This window comes from Zerene cesonia, chromosome 13 (assembly GCF_012273895.1).
Source record: "Zerene cesonia ecotype Mississippi chromosome 13, Zerene_cesonia_1.1, whole genome shotgun sequence".
Lineage (NCBI taxonomy): Eukaryota > Metazoa > Arthropoda > Insecta > Lepidoptera > Pieridae > Zerene > Zerene cesonia.
The window spans coordinates 7,177,368-7,203,367 of NC_052114.1; the positions used below are offsets into that span (position 1 = coordinate 7,177,368).

The 26,000-nt window shown below is 29.8% G+C and overlaps 1 protein-coding gene across 1 annotated transcript; it reads right to left on the reverse strand.

The window, feature by feature from the left end:
- On the reverse strand, nt 1-24,287 carry LOC119831569. Its single transcript, XM_038354979.1, has 5 exons — nt 24,133-24,287; nt 4,654-4,726; nt 2,680-2,864; nt 1,963-2,356; nt 1-1,411 (listed from the first exon to the last, which is right to left on the reverse strand). Exons 2-5 carry the CDS (start codon nt 4,675-4,677, stop codon nt 1,355-1,357), a joined length of 660 nt encoding a protein of 219 aa, XP_038210907.1. The 5' UTR covers nt 4,678-4,726; nt 24,133-24,287; the 3' UTR covers nt 1-1,354.
- Nucleotides 24,288-26,000: the final 1,713 nt, after the last annotated feature.

Below are 26,000 nucleotides of genomic sequence, written 5' to 3' on the forward strand. Positions count from 1 at the left end.
TTTATTATACAACTTTTACAAATACAACATTAAGATACGAACAATATAAAAGTACAATTAGGTACGGTATGTGATCAGTATTTATAATACAATACATCATTTTCTTATGACATTTTTTCTAACCAATTTTGAAAATGTTTGGCTCTCGGTTATTAGATGAGCTAGCAGCGAAATGATCAAAATAAAAGAGTATAATGGCATTCATTTGTAATTTTACGTTACATAATTTAAAGTCGTTTGTAGATTTAGTTATGAAATAAAAATGTAGATACAAATTATTAAATTATACAACAAATATAAGTACGCTTTAACGATAAAACATTCTTATATAGTTTATATTCAAAACTTTCTTACATAAAAGCATATTGCAGGTAAATAACAACAAACTACAAACAACTAGAATATTTAATTTTTTAGTTTTATAGCATTGATATGCGTAATTGTCTTTTACGATAAAATTTAAAATTGCTTAGAACTTCCCAGCCCGATAAATATAACATATCATGTAAGCCTTTTAAAATAACGCCTTGTACCTGTGTGGAATTTTGCAGGACACTTGCTGTACCATTTCCAAAATTTAAAATCTACCTAACGTGGTCCTAATATAATGTTTAAAAAATTGTAAGTAAAACTTTACGTATAATTCACGAAGTATTTTATTTTTTTAAATATGCAGTAAAATAATAACACTTATTATTATCCCCACTGAATAAAATATATAGAATTTGTTTCTTCTAACAAGTTTACCCTCTATTTGTTTTATTGCAAATCTAAAAAAAAGTTTGTACTTCAGTTGTACATTCCAAAAATACTAATATAGCCAAAAAATATATTATTTAGCCAAAAAGATATTTCTATCTAGCTAAACGTTCCTATTCAGGTAAGTAGGTAATATTGCTTAATCATATGATATTATCATTTGTGGAATGTACAATTGTTAAAACTATTGGAAAAGTGATTTCAAAAGTAGTTGTGATTTTTATAAAATAATATCTGGCACTTTTATTAAACACTACTATAAAATCTATAACATCACAGTTGGCATAATTGTTGCCTTGTCATGCCTCAACTCATTCTGATTCGTGACTCCTTTATACTTCTTCCTTCATGAATATAATATTAAAAGCCATTAAGATTCCATTATAGCACAACAAAGCAAGTGAAGGTCTCGAGTAACATATATGTATAGTCGGATAGTTCCCATTTTTGCTAAAATTGTATTCTCCAAGCATAATTTTTGCCTTATATGTTCACGTTCCAATTTAATCTTGTTTATAATAGTACTATTAAGTACTTATTGGGAATGAGAGGAGCTACTGCGATGGTAATAACAAAGGTTTTAGATTATCTTAATTTAATGCCGAGGTTGGACGTACGCCGGCCATTGCCACTGGTATACGGGTGCGGTTGCCTGAATAAATAAAGTCGTATTACTTTAATATTGAACATTAAATGTATTAATTGTATAAAAATCTTGAAACTTGGACCAATTTTGCGATCAATCAACTATTATTGTCAAAATATAATTTTAAAACACATTGTTATTGAAACGTGTTGAATATCTGATAGGAATGTTCAATAGAATTTCGGAAGCAAATCTTAATTGAATTTGGTAAAATTTTATTTCGACTTTGTAAGTTATGCTTAATAATACTATTTCTTCTAGAAATTAAAGATTTTTTAACGGATTTTAAACGCGATTTATTCATTAAATTGTTAACCCGACGTTTGAGTCTGCCCGTGAAGTCTACATTGGACGCTCGCTGCAAAGTGTTCGAAGCATCGGGTTAATAATATAATGAATAAATCGCTTTTAAAATCCGTTAAAAAGTCTTTAATTTCTAAATGTATAATACTCGCGTAAAATCAAACACAAGAAAATACTTTTTCTTGTAGCAAATAATTTTACGCTTCCAGAACAGTGTTCCTATATAATTAAATGTTCAGTTTATTATATCTTACCTCCAACGTGTGCCTCAGATTTCGCTGCACTGCATCCTTTTCATACTTCCAAAGCAAATCGCTAGATGATTCTTTCGCACTGTCAATATGGTTCGTCTCCACCTGATTATGCTTAGCGTCCTCTTGTTTATAAATTTTGTTTTGTTCAACGACATTATTGAATGGTACAAAGTATCTTAATCCGATACCAGGGAGACTCTGGGAGCTCAATACTTGACCAGGATGGAAAAATTTATTTTGAGGGTTAGCAGCTTGGAAGGCAGGTTGTAAAGCAGGTTGGTAGACAGGCTTGTAAGAGTTGACGAAGCGTTGTGCGTTGTTTTGCGGTGGCGGTGTCGTGATTGGTGAATTTATGAAGATTTGGGTGTACTTTTCTTGGGGGATGAAGGGTCGCCTGTGGACAATTCGATGTTAGATAACTTTAGATTTTAAAAAGGCAAAATGAGATATTACTAGGTGGTAAGAGTTTATTCTATCCGGTTATATTATGGAGTTAGAGAGATCTCAAGACATAAGTACATTTTAAATGTGCAAATTCATATAGCACTATAAAATTCTAAACAATGCTAAGCACTTAAACATGGAATCTATGATCCTTCATAGGGTTTTAAGTTTTCCATCTGTATCACCAATTTATTGTTATATGTTGAGCTGAATAGTATTTTTCACTGTAATCTTTAAATAACTAAATTAAACCTTAAAATAAAAGTTATTTACCAATGAGCATTAGGGTCTGGAGCGTCGTTCGTCCGTTCTTCCCAGACCGGTGCGGGCGCACGGTACGACCGCGGCATCGGCGGCTGCGGCTCCGGCGTCGGCGGCTCTATCGGCCCTCCCTTCGTGCCGAACTTCACCATGATTGCTTGTACACATGACGTGTATAGCACCAGGCAGAACAACACCTTGAATTCACAAAGATATGTTGGTCATTTTGTGTTTTTGTACTTGAATTCTAAATTTAGACATTACAGAAATTATACTAAGAGGGTGATTAACACTGTTTGATAATTTAGACTGTATACCAAATCTGGTCAAAAATAGACTAGAAATGAAACATGGACAAAATCAATGCATTAAAAATTATGTAACAAAAAAAAAGTTTATATGTTGTTATTGATGATGCAGATGTCATTGTACCTATAAAGATATAATCTCTCATCATCTTTAAAACATCGATAAAAGTGAAAATTTTTACGACAAATAAAAAAAATAAAATCGGTTTTCACTCGATGAAATTCACATAAAAAGGTGATTATCATAATGTGAATTTGAGAGATATGCTAAAAAATGGGTAAATAAAAATGTGTTTATGGCATTGAACATCGATTACTTTGGAACCGCTTGAAACATTAGCGCTCAATTATACGTTTGTAATATGTAATTAGTGATTACAAATAAAGCACTATTATAATGTAACGGACGATCGAACCATAAATATTTAATTAAAAATCCTTACAAAAAACCAAGCTGATTTCACGTACCTCAAGGCTAGTAATGACGATAAATATACATACCTACCTATAAATTACCCTAAATATGCATAGAAAAGTACATAGTTAGCTCGTCTAATAGAGCCTCGTGTAATAAAAATTATTTGATCAATTATAAATACTGTCGGATTAGTAGAAGGCGCTTTCTACAGGCGATATTTTAGTTTAATTTTCATGATATAAACTGAAAGGAACCGAAGGAAACACCTAGTTGTAAATATTTTTGATTGAATCGTGCTCGAACATAACAATTTTACGACTTACAACAATTTGATTTAGTTGTAAGTAATCTACAACAGCAACAAATTGCAACGATAAAATATTCTATTATTTATACGCATGTTGAAATGCACTTTGAAATGTACACGATTACAGAAACTAAACGAGGCCTTAATACAATTCAGTGTTGAAAATCTTTTATGATACCATCTGTTTCCAACAAAAGGTCGAATCTGGATTCTTTATCTAATTATAATGAATCCATTTACGCCTTTAAGTCTACTTAACTATGGTTATAATTTTAATAAATATTTCTCAGATTCCCTGTCTATGCCTGTGTATTACATCAATAAACTACAGAATTATAATAACAATCACCATTGTTTTTGTGTAGTTAGCACATCTAGTTGGCGTGAACCATAATTTGCAACGGCTTTATTAAATCTTACGCTCTATCGGTGATCTTGATTAAATTAAAGCTGTAATAAACATTGCGTTGCCAAAATTCTACTGTGAAGTAACAACCAGAAGAGTAATGTTAGTAAATTAGAGTTCTAGCTTCTCACAGTCTTTCTACTACAATCTTTCATTACTAGAATATTTTTTTTAACAGAACAATGTCTGCTATGTACATAAGACAAAAGGTTATGAATTATCCCGAGCGTTTATATGTAGATAAGTATTCATATTACTATTCATGAATATAACATGGTGGTTTTGATTGATGCGTCTTGGTCATCCAACAGTTAAAATCTATTTGTTTGTGGTTATCTCTCCACTGACATAGGAAATCTAACATCAAAAATATTTTTAAAGAATAATAAAATTATTATTATATAATTAACTACAATAAATTTCTGTTTAACCGTTCAACAGTTTTTTATTGAATATAGACTGTAGACTTAGAAAACATTTATTAATATTTATTTTTTCTAGTTAGTTATAGAAACTTAAATTTTAAACATAAAATATGACACTGTACCTGAAATTTTACTGAAGGCTTCATGTTGTGCCTGGTTCTTTTTTTAAACTATCTCTTCATTCACCTGGATGATCTGTAAAAAACATAACATATAATATATAAATAAGAATATTTTAAAAGCCCTCATTATTTTTCATATTTGCAGAGGTCAATGCATACTACATAATAATAATTTTCAAATTATTTCCAAATCGATTGGTATATTTAATATATATATGTATGCAATTGTGACTGGCTCGTTCTGAAATTCGTTATTTCGACCTAGAATTTTTATAGTTTGACTATCCGCTAAAAGCAATTAACAAAATTAAATGCCATAACAGAAATAAAGATAAAGCATTGCTTTTAAGATTAGAATCACCGGATACTGGTAATAAAATAGTCGTTTATTGAAATAATGTTTTTAGTAATTGTTATAAATTTAAATTCCAATCCGTTTATCATAATGTTGATTCGCAATTAAATGCCGAGTGTAAACACAAACAAATATGGTTCTTTGAATAAAGATTCCTCAACCTGGACACATTGAGAACTATTAATGATTTCAATAGTTAGCATCAGACCATATTTGTCCCCTTTGTAAGGACATACGCCTCCTATCAGGGTTTAGACCATAATCTACCACAATGGCTAAATTCGGGTTGACATGTGTCACATATCGAATTTTCATTTTTTTGGACATGCCGGTTTCCTTACGAAGTTGTTGCTTTATCGACCAGTGGTTATATGAATGTGTAAATGAATGGAACAATCAATTTCAACGGTGATTGTAACTAATCAAAACACTAACTACATCATATTTTTAATGTCTCGCAATAGTAAGTAACGTCTCTTTACGCCTAATAGATTTCACAGTAATCGTGTGTTATATACGCGTGCACGCGGCGCTCCAATCTTCATTATCGGCCACATTTATACTATATCTGATGTACTTGGGAGTGTAATGGTGTGTCATTATATTCGCTTCCATTATAATTTGTTGGCCGGTACGTTCAAGAAATGATGTTATGAAATGTTACAGAAAAGAGAACCGGCCAGTATCTCGTACGCATCATTCTCTGCGTAAATAGAGCCTGACGTATGATATAATGTGTTATACCCAACATTATACGAAGATATATTACCACGGCGATGTTACTTAATGTGCGCAACTGACTTAATTAATGTATCTATCTCTTAGAACCCTTAATTGCCATTTAGAAATATTTCCAAAATTGATTTTGAATAGCTATAAAATATTTTGATCGTAATTAAACTAATTAGGTTTATACTATAATTTCTTGAATTATAGCATAACTGCCGATTTTGCACTAAATGAATAAATGTTAATAGTGTAATTAACATTAAATTTATGGCGTATTCTGCAACATTAAAGCAAAGAAAATGTTACGGGTTGAGATGAAGCCGAATTATATGCTATCGTTATTACGTTTATTTAATGGCAATTTTATTTAAATGCATTAATTCAAAAACCGATAAAGTAATTAATCAAAAAAACTGGACATATTGTGTTGAAACTCGCGATTTTACAGATGACATGGTTTTAAGCAACGTTTCTTGATTTCGCATCAGATAAAGGCTTTTAAGATGTGTATTAGATTGAAGGACAGTGCACGTTTGCATACATTAAACAAGTATTACGAAAGTTTCTGATCGCATTAATTATCATTTTATTGAATCTCATTTGTATCAAGAATGAGAGTATGTGACCTTATGTTTGTTTATATACAAATATAATATACGTCGTGATACAAATTAGATGTGTAGTAATTACTATCAAGAATGATTACTATGTAAACAAAAGACCCCACTTCTGACGTTATCGTTTTGAATGGTCTTTTTACTATAATTCATTTGGTATTTATATTGCAAGGAAACGAATGACAAATAAATACCCTAGAAGATCTTCTGTATCATTAAAAACAAACGACATAAAGTACCCTCTGTCATTTTAAAACAAATCACGTTACATTCCCTATTTCGCATAGTAATATAAGATTCTACACATCGATAATATTACTAAGGCCATACGTAACAGTTAACTTATTGTATTCGATGTTGTTTCCACCATAATAGTTATGTATGTCAATAAAATTTGTCTCCACAATGCTATTCATATTTAATTAACAATGCTTTGTTGAGAATTATATCGTATCTAGTCAATATATATAAGCTAAAGTGATCTTATTGCTTGAACCTCGTAAAAATATAATAATAATGGTTGCTTTATCGATTTTGTATTGTAGGAATATACTATTAATTCTGTTTATTAAGTTATAAATTTTATAAATGATAACAAGCGATATCAATAAAATTAAATTATTAAGTTTTGAATGCGCACAATACTCAACATATATATCATATGTTTTATTTATTGCGATGAAGCCTTAGACTATAAAGTAGTTGCAATTTTTTAGTGTTTTAGCAGCGTGTGATTTATTTCCAACGATATAAATACTTTGAAATAACTCGTAAAGCATATTACACAAGCTGCTCGCCCGGCTCACCCCGGTTAAAACTGTAGTATACATATTTTACCTATGACCGGACACAAGGGTCATTTACATATAAGCTAATGAGCAACTGCAAAACAATTGGTCATCCATCCAATTTATAACCGTGCCAACAATTGCTTAACCTCGATATTTTTTTATTATTTATTGAGATGATGTAATTTTGATACATCATCACTGACAATTCCAATTGTCTAATTATCACGTTTTATAAAATTCAGCCTGTTGACAGACGTTCGGACAGACAGACGGGCTGCGATTTCTGAGTAGGTAGGACTTGGGTACGGAAACCTAAAATTTAGGACCATAGCGCAACCTGTCTAAGTACATATATCATATAGACACGATTGCTTTTTTTTAATTCCACCATTTTTATTAAGTATTTCGTAGTTGCAGTTTGCATTAAATTTATTTAGTATCCTTGGGCGGTCGACCGGGGTAATGACCCCTGTCTTTATTTCATATCAGTACGGGGTTAATGCCTTAACAAAAAATAACTAAATTCTACTACTGATAAACATGATTCTTTATATGGTAGCGGAAGTATTCATTCAAATAAATGCATATTTCTCGTACTAATTTATAGTTTGTGTAATTTTTTTATATTTGTTGACATTATGTACTCCAAACAAATGTTAGTTGATTTAATTGAAGTTTATTAAAAACATCTTACAAACACACATCCTAAACAACAAAAAACGAAACCTTGATTTGTGTATTGAATAATTAAAAATGAGATGCCGTCATTAATATTCTTAAGCCATACAAAATTAGTTATATCAAGGTTCGAGTGAAAGTCGACTTATTTTTTATTTAATTAATTATTTTGTAGTCTGTTCAGGACTACAATAAAACAAAATTGAAACCATACCGTAGCCAAAATTATGCGTGCCTTATTAGCTACGTGTATTTCTCTATTAAAATGATTCTGAGCACTCGAGCACGTAGTTTGTAATCAGCTATTATTTTGTATTACTGGTAGTATTATTAATGATTACCTTTGTGTATAATATCTAAGTACTTCTTAGCAAACTTTTTAATGATCATCCATGATATAGTGTTACATAAATTTTCTCAGCATAAGATTCAAGGAGTGAACCAATAGATTTTTTTTTAATAACTAGTTTTGTTTAGATAATTTTTATTTTTATTATCATTTATATTTCAAAACAATGATGCATCATGATTTACTATTCCCTTTTTAATTTTTTACACAGCTGCTGAAAGCAAATACACCCGCACAAAGAAAATACAGACAGACTATCCTATGGCCTTTCTCGAGTGTCTTTCTTTGTATCAAATTTCATCCAAATCGCTTCAGTGGTTTAGCCATGAAGATACACAGATACACTTTCGCATTTATAAATTAGTAAAGATTGGTAGCGATTATTATTGCTGCAGACATGTTTCGAATCCAACGAATTGCATTTTGAATCCAACCCAAAAAATAAAGCATCAACTGATTAACCTTTGAGTATTTCCTTTGAAAAAAAAAGCACAAAAACATATATTCATCAGTATAATAATAATAAATAAATATAATAAATATAATGTTCAAACGCCAAACATGCAGCACAAGTACCCACGGCTTTAATTGGTTTAATCAACAGCATTCCGGCCGATTATCAATCTCTTCGATAATCACTAAACCATATCATTGATCTGATGTTAACTTTATATAAATTTGACTCGAAATAGGACATTGCTGATCTAATTGGCTGACCAGTTGCCTTATTAGTTCGTACACGTAATCGATATAATCACGGTTCATCAATTATTGCTAATTTGCCCACTCTTTATATGCAGATGTAAGTCAGACATGCTATATGCGTAGATATTTTTCCTAAACGTACGTAAATACCTATGCGTTTCTATGAAATAACTCAGTGTTTCTTGTGGGGATTCTTATGAAATGCATTTCTGTTGCCAATTCTGAATAAAATATATCTTGTAAGAGATATTCGCAGCTATAGAAATATAATCGATATGTCATTAAACTTCTACAGCTTTTCTATATATGCTTTACATATAAAACTGTAGGAAGAGTAGGTTTAGTAGAGTTCAATTTATACATTACAATAACAATTAATATTGTACCAAAATTAAAAATACGCGTAGGAATCTTCATACAAGTAACACTAGAATGCTGTCCGGCTTTAACAGCAATACTGCATTACGGTTTTGATGCAACTATTTAGTTATATAACTGTTAGCTTTGGCAACATATAGCTTATAATATATTTTAAATAGCTTAATTTGAATTTGAAACTACGAACGTACAAAGTCGCTGGTACAGCTAGAATTTGATAAATATACCTAAAGTTAAAGTCGAGCTTAATAAAATGTAAACTCAATAAAATAAAATGGATTTATAGAATTATACAATCTATTACACCGAACATCACATTAAATATTCATTTTTTCAAATCAAAACAAACTGCCTTTAGCGTTTTTATATACAACACCTACGCGTATTAAGTCGCATAGCTGAGTACAATAATTATGAGATCGGTTATTCAAATAGTTTCCAGTATGTTAATTATGTTATAAAAGCAATAGATATGACTCCGTATTATTAACTGTCGATTTCTTTCTATATCTTACTATATTCATTACTAGAAGGAAGCAATAACAAAGAGATAAATTCCAAGTGATATATTAATGAATGATAACCAGGTAAAAAAGTAAATTAATTTTGTACTTTCACATCTGATGTTATAAAAAACCTTTTGCTGTTTAATTACTCCTGTATAATATTATTATGAAAAGTTTAAAAAAATATATTACCTATATTTAAAAAAAAGTGTATAATTATTTCCAGTTTTAGTTAAGTTTTGCAAAGAAGCTGGTTTTACATACACATTGTACCTAACCCAAAAAAAGTCCAAAGTGATATAAAATATTGACGAAAATATACACTTAATTAAGAAATAACAAAAACAAATTATTTTCTCTTCCTTGTTTACGTGAAAAGTGACGATATTAATGAAAATTAAATTATTATACATACACAGTTACTGGATAACGTACAACTGACAAATCCACAAACAAATTACCACGTAATAGATTACCATAAACAAGTAGCGTGCTATGTTGTATGTATATTTGTGAATTAATTAAGCCTGGGTACTTGGAAAATCGTTAGCGAATTTTATATCATATTACTTGTAGGTAAATTGATTTATCAGTGTACTGAACTTCATTTTTTACTGGTTTCCTCGACATATTTTTGACATCGATTTGAAAACGAATAATTTACACATAACTCTTAAATATCATTACAATTACGTTAAATGTCATCTTTAAAAGCTAAAACCAGTACTAAAACCTTGATTTGACAATTTAATTCATTAATCGGAAGACTGTCACGTCAGAAAACTAGACGGATAATATTTAAAATAATTGAGTAGTTTTTGCTTTTAGTTCCTGATATTTATAAATCATATTAAAAATAAGCATCTGTATTATTTCTGACTGTCAGGTAGGCTCATATTTTTTGAATCGTCATTGAAGTCCATACATGATATTATCTCAAAATATATTGCATTTAAAAAATAACACAGATATAAACACATTACGCAAAATATATAAATTAGCATACATTTAGAGTCAATTTGGATCAAGTCCTCAGCCCCAACCTTTACCTATATATTATAAACTCAAAGAGAATTATTATTAAAACAAAAACAGCTGTAATTACAATGACATCACTTAACTGCAAGGTTATTCGAGAGCAAGATGATCTGGCATTGACATGGCGTATGTTAATTTATGTTGAAGACGGTACTGATTTGTGCTTTATCTTTTAATTTTTAAAACGTGTTTACCCGTGCATTTAATAATTAAAGGTTACTTTATAAATAATACATATTTATGAGAAAAAATTAAAAAAAATAGAAGATAAGCTTCAATGCAAGATATAATTATGTAGTTATAAAATTTATGGTATGTTCGTGTTATTTTTGATATTCTTATTTACTATTTTCTTTATTTTTATTCTTTTACAGAAATGTTGAATCTTTTAATTTTATAATAATAAATATGGAATCAAGTTTTGATTAACACGAGACTGTTAAAAATGCGACTTCTCGAAAATACTTGGTCTTGATATTCTTACGACATTGTTAAAATTACGTCTATCTGTCTTATGAAATATACGCCAATATAATGTTGATATTACAATAGACAAAACCTTACAAAGTAATCTGCAAGCTATAAAAACATTCATTATTCCTAGCCAGTTCTTTATAATATGACATGTCGAATTAGCATTGAGGTATACAAGGTAGGTAAGTGCATTACCATTCTGATATAAATATTAAATATTGCCTTATATCCATGTAAAAACAATGGAAATTCTTAATCACCTTGCTTTGTACTGATAGGCGTAAATGATCACCTGTAATTGTACTAAATGCTAGTATTAAGATAATAAATCAATCAAAAATAACCGCATAATTGTATAATACTTAAAATAAACACTAAACAGCTAGTCAAATGGTCAACTAGTCAACACTTAGAAAGGTAGCAGCATAAATAATGTTTTCATGCGATATAAATGTAATCTAATCCTACTTAAACTTTACACGTATTTCATGAGACACATAGCCTATTATTTTACATTTCGTCAGATCACTGTAGGTTTGTTAAACGTTCGTTCAAAAGAAATAATTATAATAGATTTTTCTAATAATGATATAAAGCTGAAGATTTTTGTTAATTGTTTGACCGCTTAGGAACAATATTTTTAGAATTTTTTCACCTTTGAATATATACGTCCTAACCCTGCTTTGAGCTATATACATACCACGGGTGAAGACAAGGCGGTCCACTAGTTATAAATACATATAGTTTTAATTTTGACTTAAATATGACACATACTTTGACCTTTTTCAGATCTAATTACGAACAGCTTTTATTAATGATCTTTAGTTATAACAGGGAAGTAATCAATTTGAATCTAAGCCAGATCGATTACAAATATTATTATAAAGCACCTAGCTAATCTGTTTTTGAACAAAAAGCTACCTACTCAGGCTACCTAACTGTACCTAATTGTTATCTACTAAGTTTATTTCGCTGTTAAGTGAAATAAACTTAGAAACTTTAAAAATCTCAAAGAGTGGAAAAAATACTTGTATTCAAAGCAAATTATCAATAATGAGTGAATTATATTGTCCAGAGTTGAATTTATTAAACCCGCACAAGATGCTAATTCGTGAATTCTGAAACAAATGTTTCTCAGTATTGACAAACTTCATTAGATTAGACAAAAGCTTAAGCTTGTTTTTTATCATATAAATTTACCATTTAGGAAACTTGTTAAATTCTGCTTAAAAGTTATTTTGTTTTTTAAATATCACATTTATTATTAATCATTAAAATTAAATATAAAGCTGTTCTACAATTATCTTCCTTTATTGTTTATTAAGAAATATAATGAAATAATCCATTCTTATTCATCATCTTTAATATTCATTTAATATAATTTACATAACAATCGGTTATTAATATCGTGCAATATACATACGTACTACGTATAGAGCTGCTGTTCCGATGAGTTCACGGTCAGCGCATGTTGCGTAATACGATGCACCTTGATTGAAACATTTTCGCATATATTTTTGCTTAATTTATGTATAAGGGGGAAATTTGTGTCATTGTGATTTATCTAGCCAGTGAGAGAAAAAGTCACGCTCGCTATAAAGTGTCGGGTTAAATAATATAATTAATAAATCGCGTTTAAAATCCGTTAAAAGTCTTTAATTTCTAAATGTACAATACTCGCGTAAAATCAAACACAAGGAAATACTATCGTGTTATCTGCTTATTTAACTATTAACTCTTACTAGTTATATTACAGTTATATTCTAGTATGGTGGCGACGTCTAAACTCTGGTGTATTTACACATTCGTGATCGCTATATGCCTCGACATATATTCGACGTAACATTCGTGTATGACTATCGACGCGAACGTATACGCATTCGTCTTCCCTTTGATTACGTTCGAATAACCGGTCTTAACACGAATATGCGAATCTCAAGGCGAATAACGAATGCAGTGTTTACATGCGTGTTGACTATTCGCCTAGCTTTTCGTGCTATTGTGTAAATGCATAATCTTGGGAAGCATGCGCTTTACAAAATGGAGTGATGGCGACGATGGTGGAACGGGAAAATTCGTGCTTTATATTACTGGTCTATTTATTAAATTTGGATCATAATTCAAATTTCGCAAAAACTGCAGTTGGCAATTGTTTTTTTTTTAACGACTGCTTTAAATGTGTTTTATCATTATTATTATTTGTTGGATAATATCGTTATCGGTTCGTGTATATCAGCTCATGCCTAGGCCTTGAAGTAAATATAATTAGTGATTATAATTTACTAATAACACTACCTCTAGTACTAATAGTTAATTACAAAAAATTATCAGCTAATATGTTAGTAATATATAGAATATATATATAACTCAAACTTCATATAAACGCCCATTACAAAATGATTATTAAAAATACCAGCAATTGAGTGCATTTTAAAATTATATAACACTAGCTAGCTGTTCTCGAACAAATCACAGCAAAAAATTAACTGTACGGGGAATTAACCTACATAAGTAAATGACAAACTATAGGTAATAAAATTGAATTCACATCATTATTGCAGTTACTCAACAATTCGGCCATAGAGGTCAAGCGAAGTTACGTATAGCACATCGCTGTAGCACGATTGTTTATTATTTAATCGAGCCAAACACGACCAAGGAACACGTGCAGAATGTAATAACAGCCTGCCGACTCATCACTTATGTACTTGCTTTAATTAAACGCGAATTTAACAAGGTACCGCTCCTTCCAAGCTTTTGCAACCGCTTCAATGCACTTAGGTACCATAATCACCTGGCAGTTAGTAAATATTTAACGCTATCTCCATACAGAGGCCAAAGGTCAAATGCATTGGCAATCGTATAGGCTCAATTATTGTCCACGTTTTGTAATATTACAGTTTAGCGGAGAGAATTCTACAACGCAAGTTGCACGAGCGCAGCTCATCCCAAACCTATCACGACATTCTTGGGAACTTACGAAATGGAATATTTAAGAAATCGTATGAGTATCAACAATTTGCGCGTGTTATAATTCTTTTAAAACAATGAGGGCTATAATGCAACGTAAACGACACGCAATCAGTTTAAAATTCACCACGCGTACATCTTTTTGAGTTTACGCAATGGATTGACTTATTTCGGTTATTTTTATCAGCATAATAAAATCGTATCGCAAAAGATAGGTAATAGACGCAGCGTTGATGCAAGATAGATTACAAAAACAATAGGAATTTATGTCTTACGACAATCTGGATCGAATGCCATCATTTTTGGAATGTCACAACGTTGGCTGCCAACGGGGTTAACATGGAATTGCTCAAACATAAATTTGTTATTATGAACTAAGAATTAATCTGATTTCAGTGGATCCTTGTAATGCTATGTTTGAGCAATTTTGCGTGTCGTCTTTCAATTAGCATATAATGGATACTTGTGGCATTCTGCGCAATGCAAGAATTAGAACAAGCACTTTGCTTTGAACACAACGATTGAGTAATGCTTTGTCATTTTCTGTAAAGAATATCAATTATGTTAATCAAACGTTGATAGTAATTTTTTGTAAATAACCAATTTATGCATGAAGTGTCGGTTAACAAATTAATATGAAACTGAGAAACAGAGAAGTAGATACTAATTTATATGAAACGGTATCTTTTTTCTGACGAAAAGTAGAAAATATATATACATAATTAAATTTCAGTTTCTAAGTATGTTATCAGCTTCTTCTTTTTCTTTAGTGGCAACTCCCGATCTTTGTAATAATTGTATAATGTCAAGCGTATTGACTTGAAATAGAAGCTCTCATTACAACACATTTAATTCTGTGCGAAAACTAGAACCAATTGTTGTAAATAATAATTCCAACCAACTCTCTGTCACGTACATATCTATGATATAATGTGTCATAACTCACAGAGCGTGCGTATTGAATAAAAGGATTTCACACTGAGACAGATAAATCTCATAATGATAAATTGCGTTTCTTACCACACAACTGAGTGTAAGTAATTCATTTGGGACTGTATTATAAGCCGTTATTTAACAGCACGGCTCATTCGACAATCTTCCTAGCTTCATTTACATCTATGTACGTAATTACCAATAACATAAATCGAATACATTTGCAATGCTTGTAAAAAAATATTGAGTTAGCATTTTCCCTTACACATACACTAACCAATGAATGCAAATCACATGTTAAACACAAATTAAATTCATTTTAAACATAAAATTCATTAAAACACGTCAATTAAAACTCACGAATCCTATTCGATGATATAAGAAAAAAGTAAAATTGCGTCTAAAATAAATCTTACAAAAATTAAAAAAATGACACCGACCGTTTAATAAAAATTAAACAATCATAACAATTTTTCATTAGAATTGCATAAAAAACTTACAATTTAAATATCACTTTCGCACCTGTGTTACACCTATCAAAGACGTTGCTAGGAATGCCGGTACTAAGTATTGCGTGATTGTATTTAGATGATATGTTAGGTATTTCCACGGGACGTGACTCACGAGCTTCCTGTAGGTACACATAGTATAGACATTTATGTAAGAATCCAGATTCTATGCAAAAAATAGAGATTTTTTTTATTTACTAAAAGGTTCTATGTACATAAAGATAATTAAATAATTTTAAAAATACGTATAAGTGTATAAGTTATAACAAATCTATGAAAAATTGATTTTGCATAAGACATTGAAGAGTAATAGCCGATTGTTTCGGTAATCTACAAAAAAACCTTAAATTCAGCAGTATACGTCACATGAAAACAATTGTTTATCAACTATTTACTTATATAGCCTATCCTGGAGATTTTATACCACGAAAAATAAATACTCTATGTATATGACTACTATACTATAATTAAATTACCTCATAAATCAGCACGGGTAATTAAAATCAATATTTCAGTTTGAGTGGCATTAAAATTAATTACGTTTGAACAAATCTTAACACACATAAACATTATTTGAAAAAGCGCATCAAGGGCATCAGCTCTATCCTGCGAATCCAATAGAATTGACATTATAAAACTTTTCTGAAGGATTAGTATCATTGCCTTCTTTTTTTAAATGGAGATAAAAATTGTTTGTTTACTCCTTATTTAATGCTTAATATTACAGACATTTCTGTAATAATTCTCTTAAAATTTACACGCGTAGATAAATATTTGATGTTTCATTTCAGTGTTCAAATCTTTAAAAACGTTCTCATTAGATAAACATTGTTCATAAACTCTGATTTATTACTCAGTATACAAACTACTAACATCCATAGCATTATACATAATATTACCTTCCCACTACTCGACTATTCTCGGCGAATAAAAATATACTTTATCAATTTAAGTAACCGAAAGCACAATCTTAGCAAACATTTCATAATTAACTATGGTGTTATTCAATATTGATTCGCCCTCTGATAAATTGCGAAAATACAAAGTAATAGAAAGCTATTTAAACTAATTACGGTTATTATTCATTATTATATTTCCTAAGGGGTTGTGCATGAATGAATATATTAAATACCTAATTTTTATAGTTTAAAATTTTCATATATAACTGTTGTTCCATTTAAGACTCAGCAATAATATAATGACAGATGCTAAAAGCCACACATTAAATTGAATGATAGCATTGGTTTTAATTCCTATTATTTTGTTGTTGCAACATTTCTTTCTGATTATATTTAATGCAAAGTCGTAGGCTCAAAGATGTGACGAAATTAGATAAGGAGTACCTAAGCATAGCGATGGAATGAGATGAGGCAATAATCCAGTTAAGAGCTTATTTGAGGTGTATACACGTGATACATTCGTATAAATGGGTTTAAGAATATTCAATTTATGGTTCAACTTTGAACTATAAACTTCGTGTTATTGCATATTAATAGCAGTTTAATATTTGCTTAATTGAATTGCGGTATCGATTAAAATTTGATATTTAGTAAGTACACGATTCTTTTTGTAAGATATACAGACATTGCTTCTTTAAATTTGTGCAATTTCTTTGTAGGTGCATTTCACCTCCTATATTAAAAAAGCTGTATGATTTATCGGCTTCTTCTACCGCTTTAAGCCCTTGCTTTAATATAGGATTAAACATTATCAATCAATCAATCAATCAATCAAGTCTTTATTCTGCACCTTTAGAAGAACAGTACATGAAATAATTTTTTTTTAATTACATGAATGAAGAGCACAACAAGTGGTTTTATTGAGCAGCGATCTCTTCCAAACAACCTGGTATACAAGAAAAATGCAGTAACATACTAAGCATATTTATATCTGTAAAATTATATTATTTGTACATTCATAATTTTTGCCAACACCGAATTAATAATAGGTAAGCTGTTATTACACAAACTAACAACAAATAAATATCAATTTCAATACCTTTGTCTAACACTATATTAAATGTATCTTGTACATTTTATCTATTTTATGGCTCGTGTTTCTAAATTGTACATTTATTTATTTGCTACGCTAACAGCATAAAGAACATAATCATAATATATCCAACATTATTAGTCATGAAATTTATGTTAAAAGACTCAACTAGCATCTTCGAATAACAAACGCCATGTAAATAGAGAAATTAATTATTTGAGAATTCTACATTGTGGTCCGCTTATGCACATATTTCTATCATTTTTATTAAAACTCAAACTCAAACAGTTTTTTATTCAATTAGACTTCCTACAGAAGCACTTGTGAATCGTCATATTACACAGTTTTAACATTTAACCCCGGTTCGGGAGGCAGTTTCTAAAGAGAAGAGCCAGCAAGAAACTATGTAGTTGCTGTTTTAAAATAATATTGAAATACAAATTAGATAATAGCAGTAGAAACTACAAACAAAAAGATTTGTGTAAGAGTATGTAGAATTAACTCGACGAACGACCTAATTGTTAATTTTTAATATCAGAACCTCAGTGTTAATATAAGTATCATCATATTAAAAGAAATATTAATGGACGCTCATAATCTTTTATAACACTATTTACAATCAATATAATACAATTATGTACTAAAATGATTGCGTGATAATCACCACATATCGGCTTTCAAAAGCTCTTGCTTCGCTAATTCATTATCCGTGAACATTCAAATTATAGCACCGAGTGTACTAAATTATATGGTACTACATTTTTTTATTAATAATTGATCGACGGTCTTGATATCTTAATTTATCTGTGGCTACTATTTCAATAAATAGCAACGCAATAGTCCAATTGTAGCAATTTGGCTCAAATAATTATTCAGGGCAGAATTTTAAATTTCCATTATTTTCACAGTAAAATTTGTTTTCGAGGAAGATGCGAAAATATTTTAATGTCTTAGTAATTAGTATTTATCATTATGAACTAGCTTTCCATCGGGTCTTTCGCCCGCATGCATGGTCAAAAATTCTAATAGGAATATATGTAGCCAATACTCTCCTCCTTAAATCCTATATAATCAGTATTCAAAAATTTTCATCAAGAATTAAAAAAACAAATCTATACATATTTCATCAAGACGCAATTCCGTCGAACACAATAAAAATCTCAATTGTCAATTGTTTCACATACCAATAAATTCCATCGTTTTGACTGAGTCACGTTTGTTCCTATATTCAAATGTTTCGAATTGTGAAAGGGAGCCACGAAGACGTACATTAATTCCTTAGTCCTGACATCTACATCGACAGTCATGTAACAAGAGTACACTCACTAGCTTGTAACTAATTTAAATAACGTCGTCTAGATAGTAGGCTTTACTTTCCCATTACAGTGAAAAGCTCTCCAATATCTCCCATAAACGGTGTTCTGTCCTAATAGATTTTGAACGTGAGATATAAATAAACAATGAGAGCTCTAGAAATGTTACCCGTATTTGGCTATATTAACGTTATATAAGGGTACGGCAATGTTGTGGGAAAATATCTTTTGGAGGCTCGTTATTTTATAAATGACTAGGGAACTTCAATGTTGTGCGTAATTAAAATTTTATAAATAATCTGCCATTTATGAAGAAGTTTAAAATGAGATAACCCAAAAAGAACGTAATAAACTATGAATCTGTGATAAAGTTTTTGTTTATATATGAATGTTTTCTATTGACATTGAAATTTAATATTGTACTATTGTAATGTGATACTATTATAGCATCTGGACCATGTCTCACAGTGAAGGTTTCAGTAACTGAATCGTAAAGATACGTATTGAATGTCGGTGTCAGTTGGAGTCCAATGTTAATAGAAGTATTGATTATGCATTATGTAATGCGATTGTAATAAAGTGATATTTTGATCTGTTTTATGTTCTCATAACAATAGTATTGAAAAGAAAAGAAAATTATATCGAATAGATGTTTTGAATGTTTCATCAAACTTTATCGACCCATTCTTTAACGACGACGATAGCCGATGACACATGGAAAATTTAGTTCCTGTAATAGCTGTGATACGCTGCTTTTTAATAAAGAGTAATTCAACAATTATAACGAATAATTGCTTGATTTACATGCTCTTGTGCGAGATTCCACTGTGTACCAGGTGTCGATAATTACCCTTAGTACTTAATGATCTTAATCTGTTTTTAAAGAATGTATGGAATTAACAATTATAGTCAATTTATTGAATAGCTTCTATGCTTTAAAAAAATAATGATTTTTGTTCTTTTATAATAAAATATAGTTCCTTTAATACTATTATTTATTATACTTAATACCTAGCGAATTATAATAGAATATTAAAATTAAGTGATACCTGGTAAGTACTATGTTATCTGCGGTAATACGAAAATTAAAATATTACCTATCAAAAATTGTATGAGAATACGATAGCGTGTATAGCTCAATTATTTCCAATTTGGCTTTTCATCTAAAATACGTAAAGTTATTGGTTTAATTGTGGATAGTTAAATTAAATGTCAGAAACTACAATTGCTCCTTGTGTGATAATACATCTCCCTCAGCATGCTACGGCTTAAATAAGTTCAATAATCATATTATACAAATAGATACGCAAAAAAAAATAGATGACCATGAATGTAGCTTTTTACAGCACTACCGCAAAGACATACATAGGGCAAAGTTTTTATTCATTAGAGAATAATATAAATACCTACTCTATACAAGACAATTAAGAAATATTGTTATCGATTCCCAATAGTATATTAAAACACGATAAATATATGATAATTACTAAATGCAAAAAAATAGTAGAACTGCAAGTTCAAAATTATTTAGAATATATAAAATATAATTACTATCTTAATTGTTTTTGCAACTGGATAATAAATTAAAATATGAATAATTTTAAAAAAATAGTGATAATTAAATCATTTAATTATTTGCTTAAAAATTAAATGATAAGCACGTTAATAAAGCCATTTATGTTAATTCGCGCGTCATTTCACTTTAATATTATCTTCCAATAAAAGCTTATACAGCAATTGGAATTTTGTACATTTTTATCTTAATTTTATAAAGAAGGACATGCTCCCAATACATTTTTTTAAGTGTGAATTTTGCAACTTACTCGTAAATTCTAAAGCTTCCTAAAACAGATAATCAATCGTAAATATTAAATTGTGTTTCCCTAAAAAGCTCTGACATCCGCCATTAATATGCTATTCTGTATCAGATAAGGTAATTAAATAACACCTCATTTATATGCATATATACATAACGACTCAGTTAATATACTGCTTACATGTACACTGATATTAAATAACACTATATGAAATAAATACGATTCTAAGATGATATGAAACAAAGATATGCATCGGTGAATTAGAGTCATTATAATTAATACGCATCGCGCTATTCAAGTACTAATGACCTTGCTAATTACACGTTTTATGAAGTCGTTTTTCTTAGATAAAAACCTTTGATGATACTTAATTACTTCCTGGTCAGACAGGATGGGGGGCGACAAAAACATCTTGAATTTATAAGAAGTATGACTGTGCTGCGTGTTATAAGAAGTATGACATAGTTTATGTAGTGTTTTTTTGTGAAGAAACCTTTGCATCAGTCATCACGAAAAGTGTATAAATTTGTCAAGGAACACTTTTTACACTTTTTTCGTGTCTGTTTGTCGTGCATACTTAAGTTTAGATAAAAGACATTACTCAAAATAGAAACCTGTAATGTTTTCTCACTATAATATGATCGTATTTTGCAATTGCATATCTATATTTTACAAAGTGCTTCTGGTCTCTTCACAGTTGTCAAAAGAGTTCAAAATTAAACATAATCTCTAGTCACGTACAATTATAATTTCAAAGACGCCGCTTATTCTTTGTAGATTCTTATTTAAACGCCAACGCCACACGCTGTACCAACGTCTTACGTGTAAAATATAAGAACAACTTTCGATAGAGGAATGCAGATTGGGTTAGAAGTAAACATTGTTCTTAAAAATAATAGAATATAAATGTTCGTTAGCAAAAGTGTACCGGCGTAACAATTTATTTAAAACAGCTGAAATCTTTGAAATATCAATAGTTTGTCACATGAATGAAGTATTCTATTACATCAGTAATTATGGATATTTTAGATCGAATAGTTGTATGCAGAACAAGCTTTTTATAGTATGTTTCTTTAAATTGATGCTCGAACATAAAGTTTTTTTCAGTGATATCTGGGTCTTGCCTTATTTAAAAATTGTTTTCTACGTATTAGTAACATACATAGCTTTGTCCTTCTTCTAAATATATTGATGTTTGCGGATGATGTAAAAATTGATGAGATATTTAAAACAATCTTGGGATTATTTTAAGATCCATTATTTAGACAGAGTCAACATTAGTCGGAATCAAGTTAACGATCGTTATGCTATGCCCTTTCTATAAGACGAAAAAAACTTATACAAGTTTAAATTATTATTTCGGATTTGAAATATCTATCGATGCTATGTGTAGTTAGGTGGTTCCAAATAAGCCAAAACTATTATATCAATAATTCTAGCATGGTATTTTAATTGGAGTACCAAATTATATCGCAGTCTTTGTGTCCAAAGATTAAGTCATTATTAAAGTAAAGGTCACTCGAATTATGTACAAAATTCATAGCTATAAGAATATACACTATTTTAATCCTGTTATTTATTGAAATGATACAAAATCAACGTCACAGTATAATATAATTGCTAAAACGTATAAAACAACTGTTCACAGAACTAATGTTCTACAATTTCAGCATTATTTAAAAAGCGAAATCAAAATTAAATTTAATTTAATGATTTCAACTAATAAATTAGTCCCTAATAATAATTAATACGTTGAGTACATTAATCGAATTTATACATTCGCATTTATTCATTTCTGAGTTTACAAATCAGTTAAGTTCATTAGTATAATCAATTTCTTTTGTGAATTAATAATGTGAATATATATTTGCATGCAATATATACAACCCCAATAAGTGCAAAAATTACTACATTAATACATATGCATTATAAGAACTTCCGAGGATTTTAATAACGTAACTTAACATGACATATAAATGTAAAAAGTATGTTATTGTAATAACACTTTAAGGTACTCTGCTTAAAACGAATTACTTCAGAAAAGATACTTTACTTTTAAATAACACATTTATAACACCTAAAAGCATGATTTTCAAGGAATAAAGACAACTATGAGTAAATTACACATACGCAATCGCGATGTACGAATGTGTCCTCATTATGTTAATATTTTCCTGGAAAATTATAAAATCTGCTGCAAAGAGTTTAATTATAGCAGTTGTTTTCATATAAACTTGAAAGTGTTATTAGCATAGAGTTTAACATAACCGAAATTAAAATGGCGATTAAAATTAATTACTATTTCATTTTAACTTCATTCATGTTATTCCATAATTTGCATTAATATTAATATCTAAATAAGCCACATATTTATTCTTACCTTGATTTTTTATCGTAGATTATATACATAATTAATGAACCAAAGCAAACATAATTTTCGCTTGATGAGTTACTTTTTCAGTAATGCTTAGCAAAAACTACAGAGCTGATAAAACGTGTTTACGTTTCATTATATTTTATATATTATTTTCTAAAATCACTTTTTCGGTATAAGGACATCTATAGCATCAATGTTGTACAATTTATAATTTTGGGTTTAAGGTATATTTTCAAGTTTAAAACTTTTATTTGCTTCTAGATTTGTATAAACTAATCCTCTGTTTGTTCCTTATTTAATTGTTAGTTCGATATACAATTATTCTAACAATTTTGGGTACAAAAAACATTATTTTATGTTTTTAATTGAACTATCGATCTAACCTACCCTACCCTATCCTATCCTAAAAATCCTACTGATATTGTAAATGCGAAACTTTTGTGAGGGTGAATAAGATGTATTATTGTTACTCTTATACGTGAAAATCATTTAATTTATTTTATTGATACTTGCCAGTGTTGTAGCTCTTGTAACCGAATAACACATAGACCTATAGAAATACTTGTTCTTGATGGGTTCGAACGCGGATAAAACCGCGCGGCACAGCTAGTTACTAATAATATTATACTTAATATTAAAAGATTCATTTTCGAAACTTATTATCGATAATTAAATAAAAAGTTAAAAGTTAACATAAAATTTTCATACAGAAATATATTTTTATAACAGTTTATACATTCAGATCATTGTAATGTAAAGTCGGATATAAAATTCGTCATGGTCAGTGATTTTGATGCGGTCGTTCCTATATACATATCGTTATGCAGAGAAAGCATACATTTTAATTTCATTACATAATTCCAAAAAAAATCCGTTCATAACTTAACCTTTATTTCGCAACAATCATCCCAAAACAGTTTAGCCTTATTAATAATAAACACCACGCACCCTTTATAAAACCACCGGCGTGTCACAACCGATACGAAATTGTCTATAACACTCGCAGAGTTAGCACAAGTCACTGGCGCTAGTGACTGGCAGGATGTGTCTTCACCGACGCGCGAACATCAACTGTACGATCATCGCGCACTCCGAGCGTCGCCCCTGATAACCGATAACTATGAAACCCGAAGAAAATTTACGAAACGCTTACACGCCACGAATTTTACTCCGAAGCGTTTTCATCATCGAGTTATGAATGGGATCTTCACGCTCCGACTGTTTTGAACATCGGATGACACGCGTTACGAAGATCTCATTTATGTGGAGTAGATAAATGTTTTAATGAATGCGACTCCTGCGAGTTATGTTGTAACGCAATGAATGGTTGTCAATTATTTCATGGCAGAACGTGAAATTGCGATTTGTTGCATTGCATCCGAATCTATATTGCCATTGCTATGTTTAACTTATTAATTTCGCTTGTCTATTGCACGTAATAATTGTAGTGTACATAATTCAAATAGTTGGGCACAAAATGTACGTTAGAGAAATTTGTATATTTAGACATTAAATACGTATGACACGGATGATCATAATCAGATCTATTTTAAAGTACTTTCTAAATGTAGGAAATGCAAAAATAACCTTCAATATGTCAGAACTAAAGGAAATTTAAATGGGACCGTAGGAGAAGCAACAGCTTTCAAATAAAAAAGAATCATCCAAATCGGTTCACCCAGTTGAAAGTTCTGAGGTAATAAACCCGAAAAATACAGTCCAAATCCACCTTCTCCTTATTTTGGGAGTCGATTGAAAATGTCAACTTAGATTATTTGCTCACTACAAATCCTATTTATCACTGTATGTACTTTGATTTTGTTTTGGGTTTTAGTTACTGAAGCACTTTAATTTATTAAGGTGTTATCAAACATGCTATAATATACATGCTATCTGATATTGATCAACTATGTATATATAAAATATAAATTCAATAATTAATCTACAGTCTGTTCGGTAAAAAGTCATATAAAGGTGAATTTGCTTTGGAGGATTATAATTAATTTTTTACAAAATTTAATTTACACATTATGTATAAATCACAATTACAAATAAGTACCTACACAGTAAAAAAACAATGTAAAATTGACTAATTGAAATTCGAATAAAAAATAAAATAAAATAAAAGTACACGGAGGTTTTAAATGATATTACTCCACTTACCATGGGGCTTATAAGATTTATTGCTCGGGCGCTCAAGTCGAAACTTATTTAACTAGTAAAATTAATAAACGACACGATTGTATCTTTCAGTTTTTGTTACGTGTTATATTTGATTAAATGAACAGCAACGCTATTATAATTTCTACTATAAATTTCAAATGTTTTCCCATTGCATAGATGTAATAAATCTTTTACCCAAGCTCACGTTTAAGAACAAATGCGATCAACTTATCTACTATCTTATTCATTATTTAATAAACCTGATAAACCTGGCGATTATTCAATTTCTCCAAAGAATCTTTAAGTGCCTTTTGTTGTACTAAATTGTTCTCATAAATTGAAATAAAATATTACGTCACGATTTGCGTAAAAAACAAAAGATATGATACAATTTCTGTTGTTTATTGAATCACTTTCCCAAGCTCCATTTTCGATCTTCAAGTACGCAAAACCCGTCCGAAATACTTGTTATTATTGTTTGTTATATGTGCATTCACAGTGTCACTCTCCTTCACAAGATTCAAGATTCTTTGTTGTTTACGGAAACCGTTTATGCTTGAACACTAGAAAAACGCGATTTATGAGATTATTTATGACCACAGCGCAATATGCACGAAAATATTGCATGCAACGCTTAAAATTAATCTGGTTCA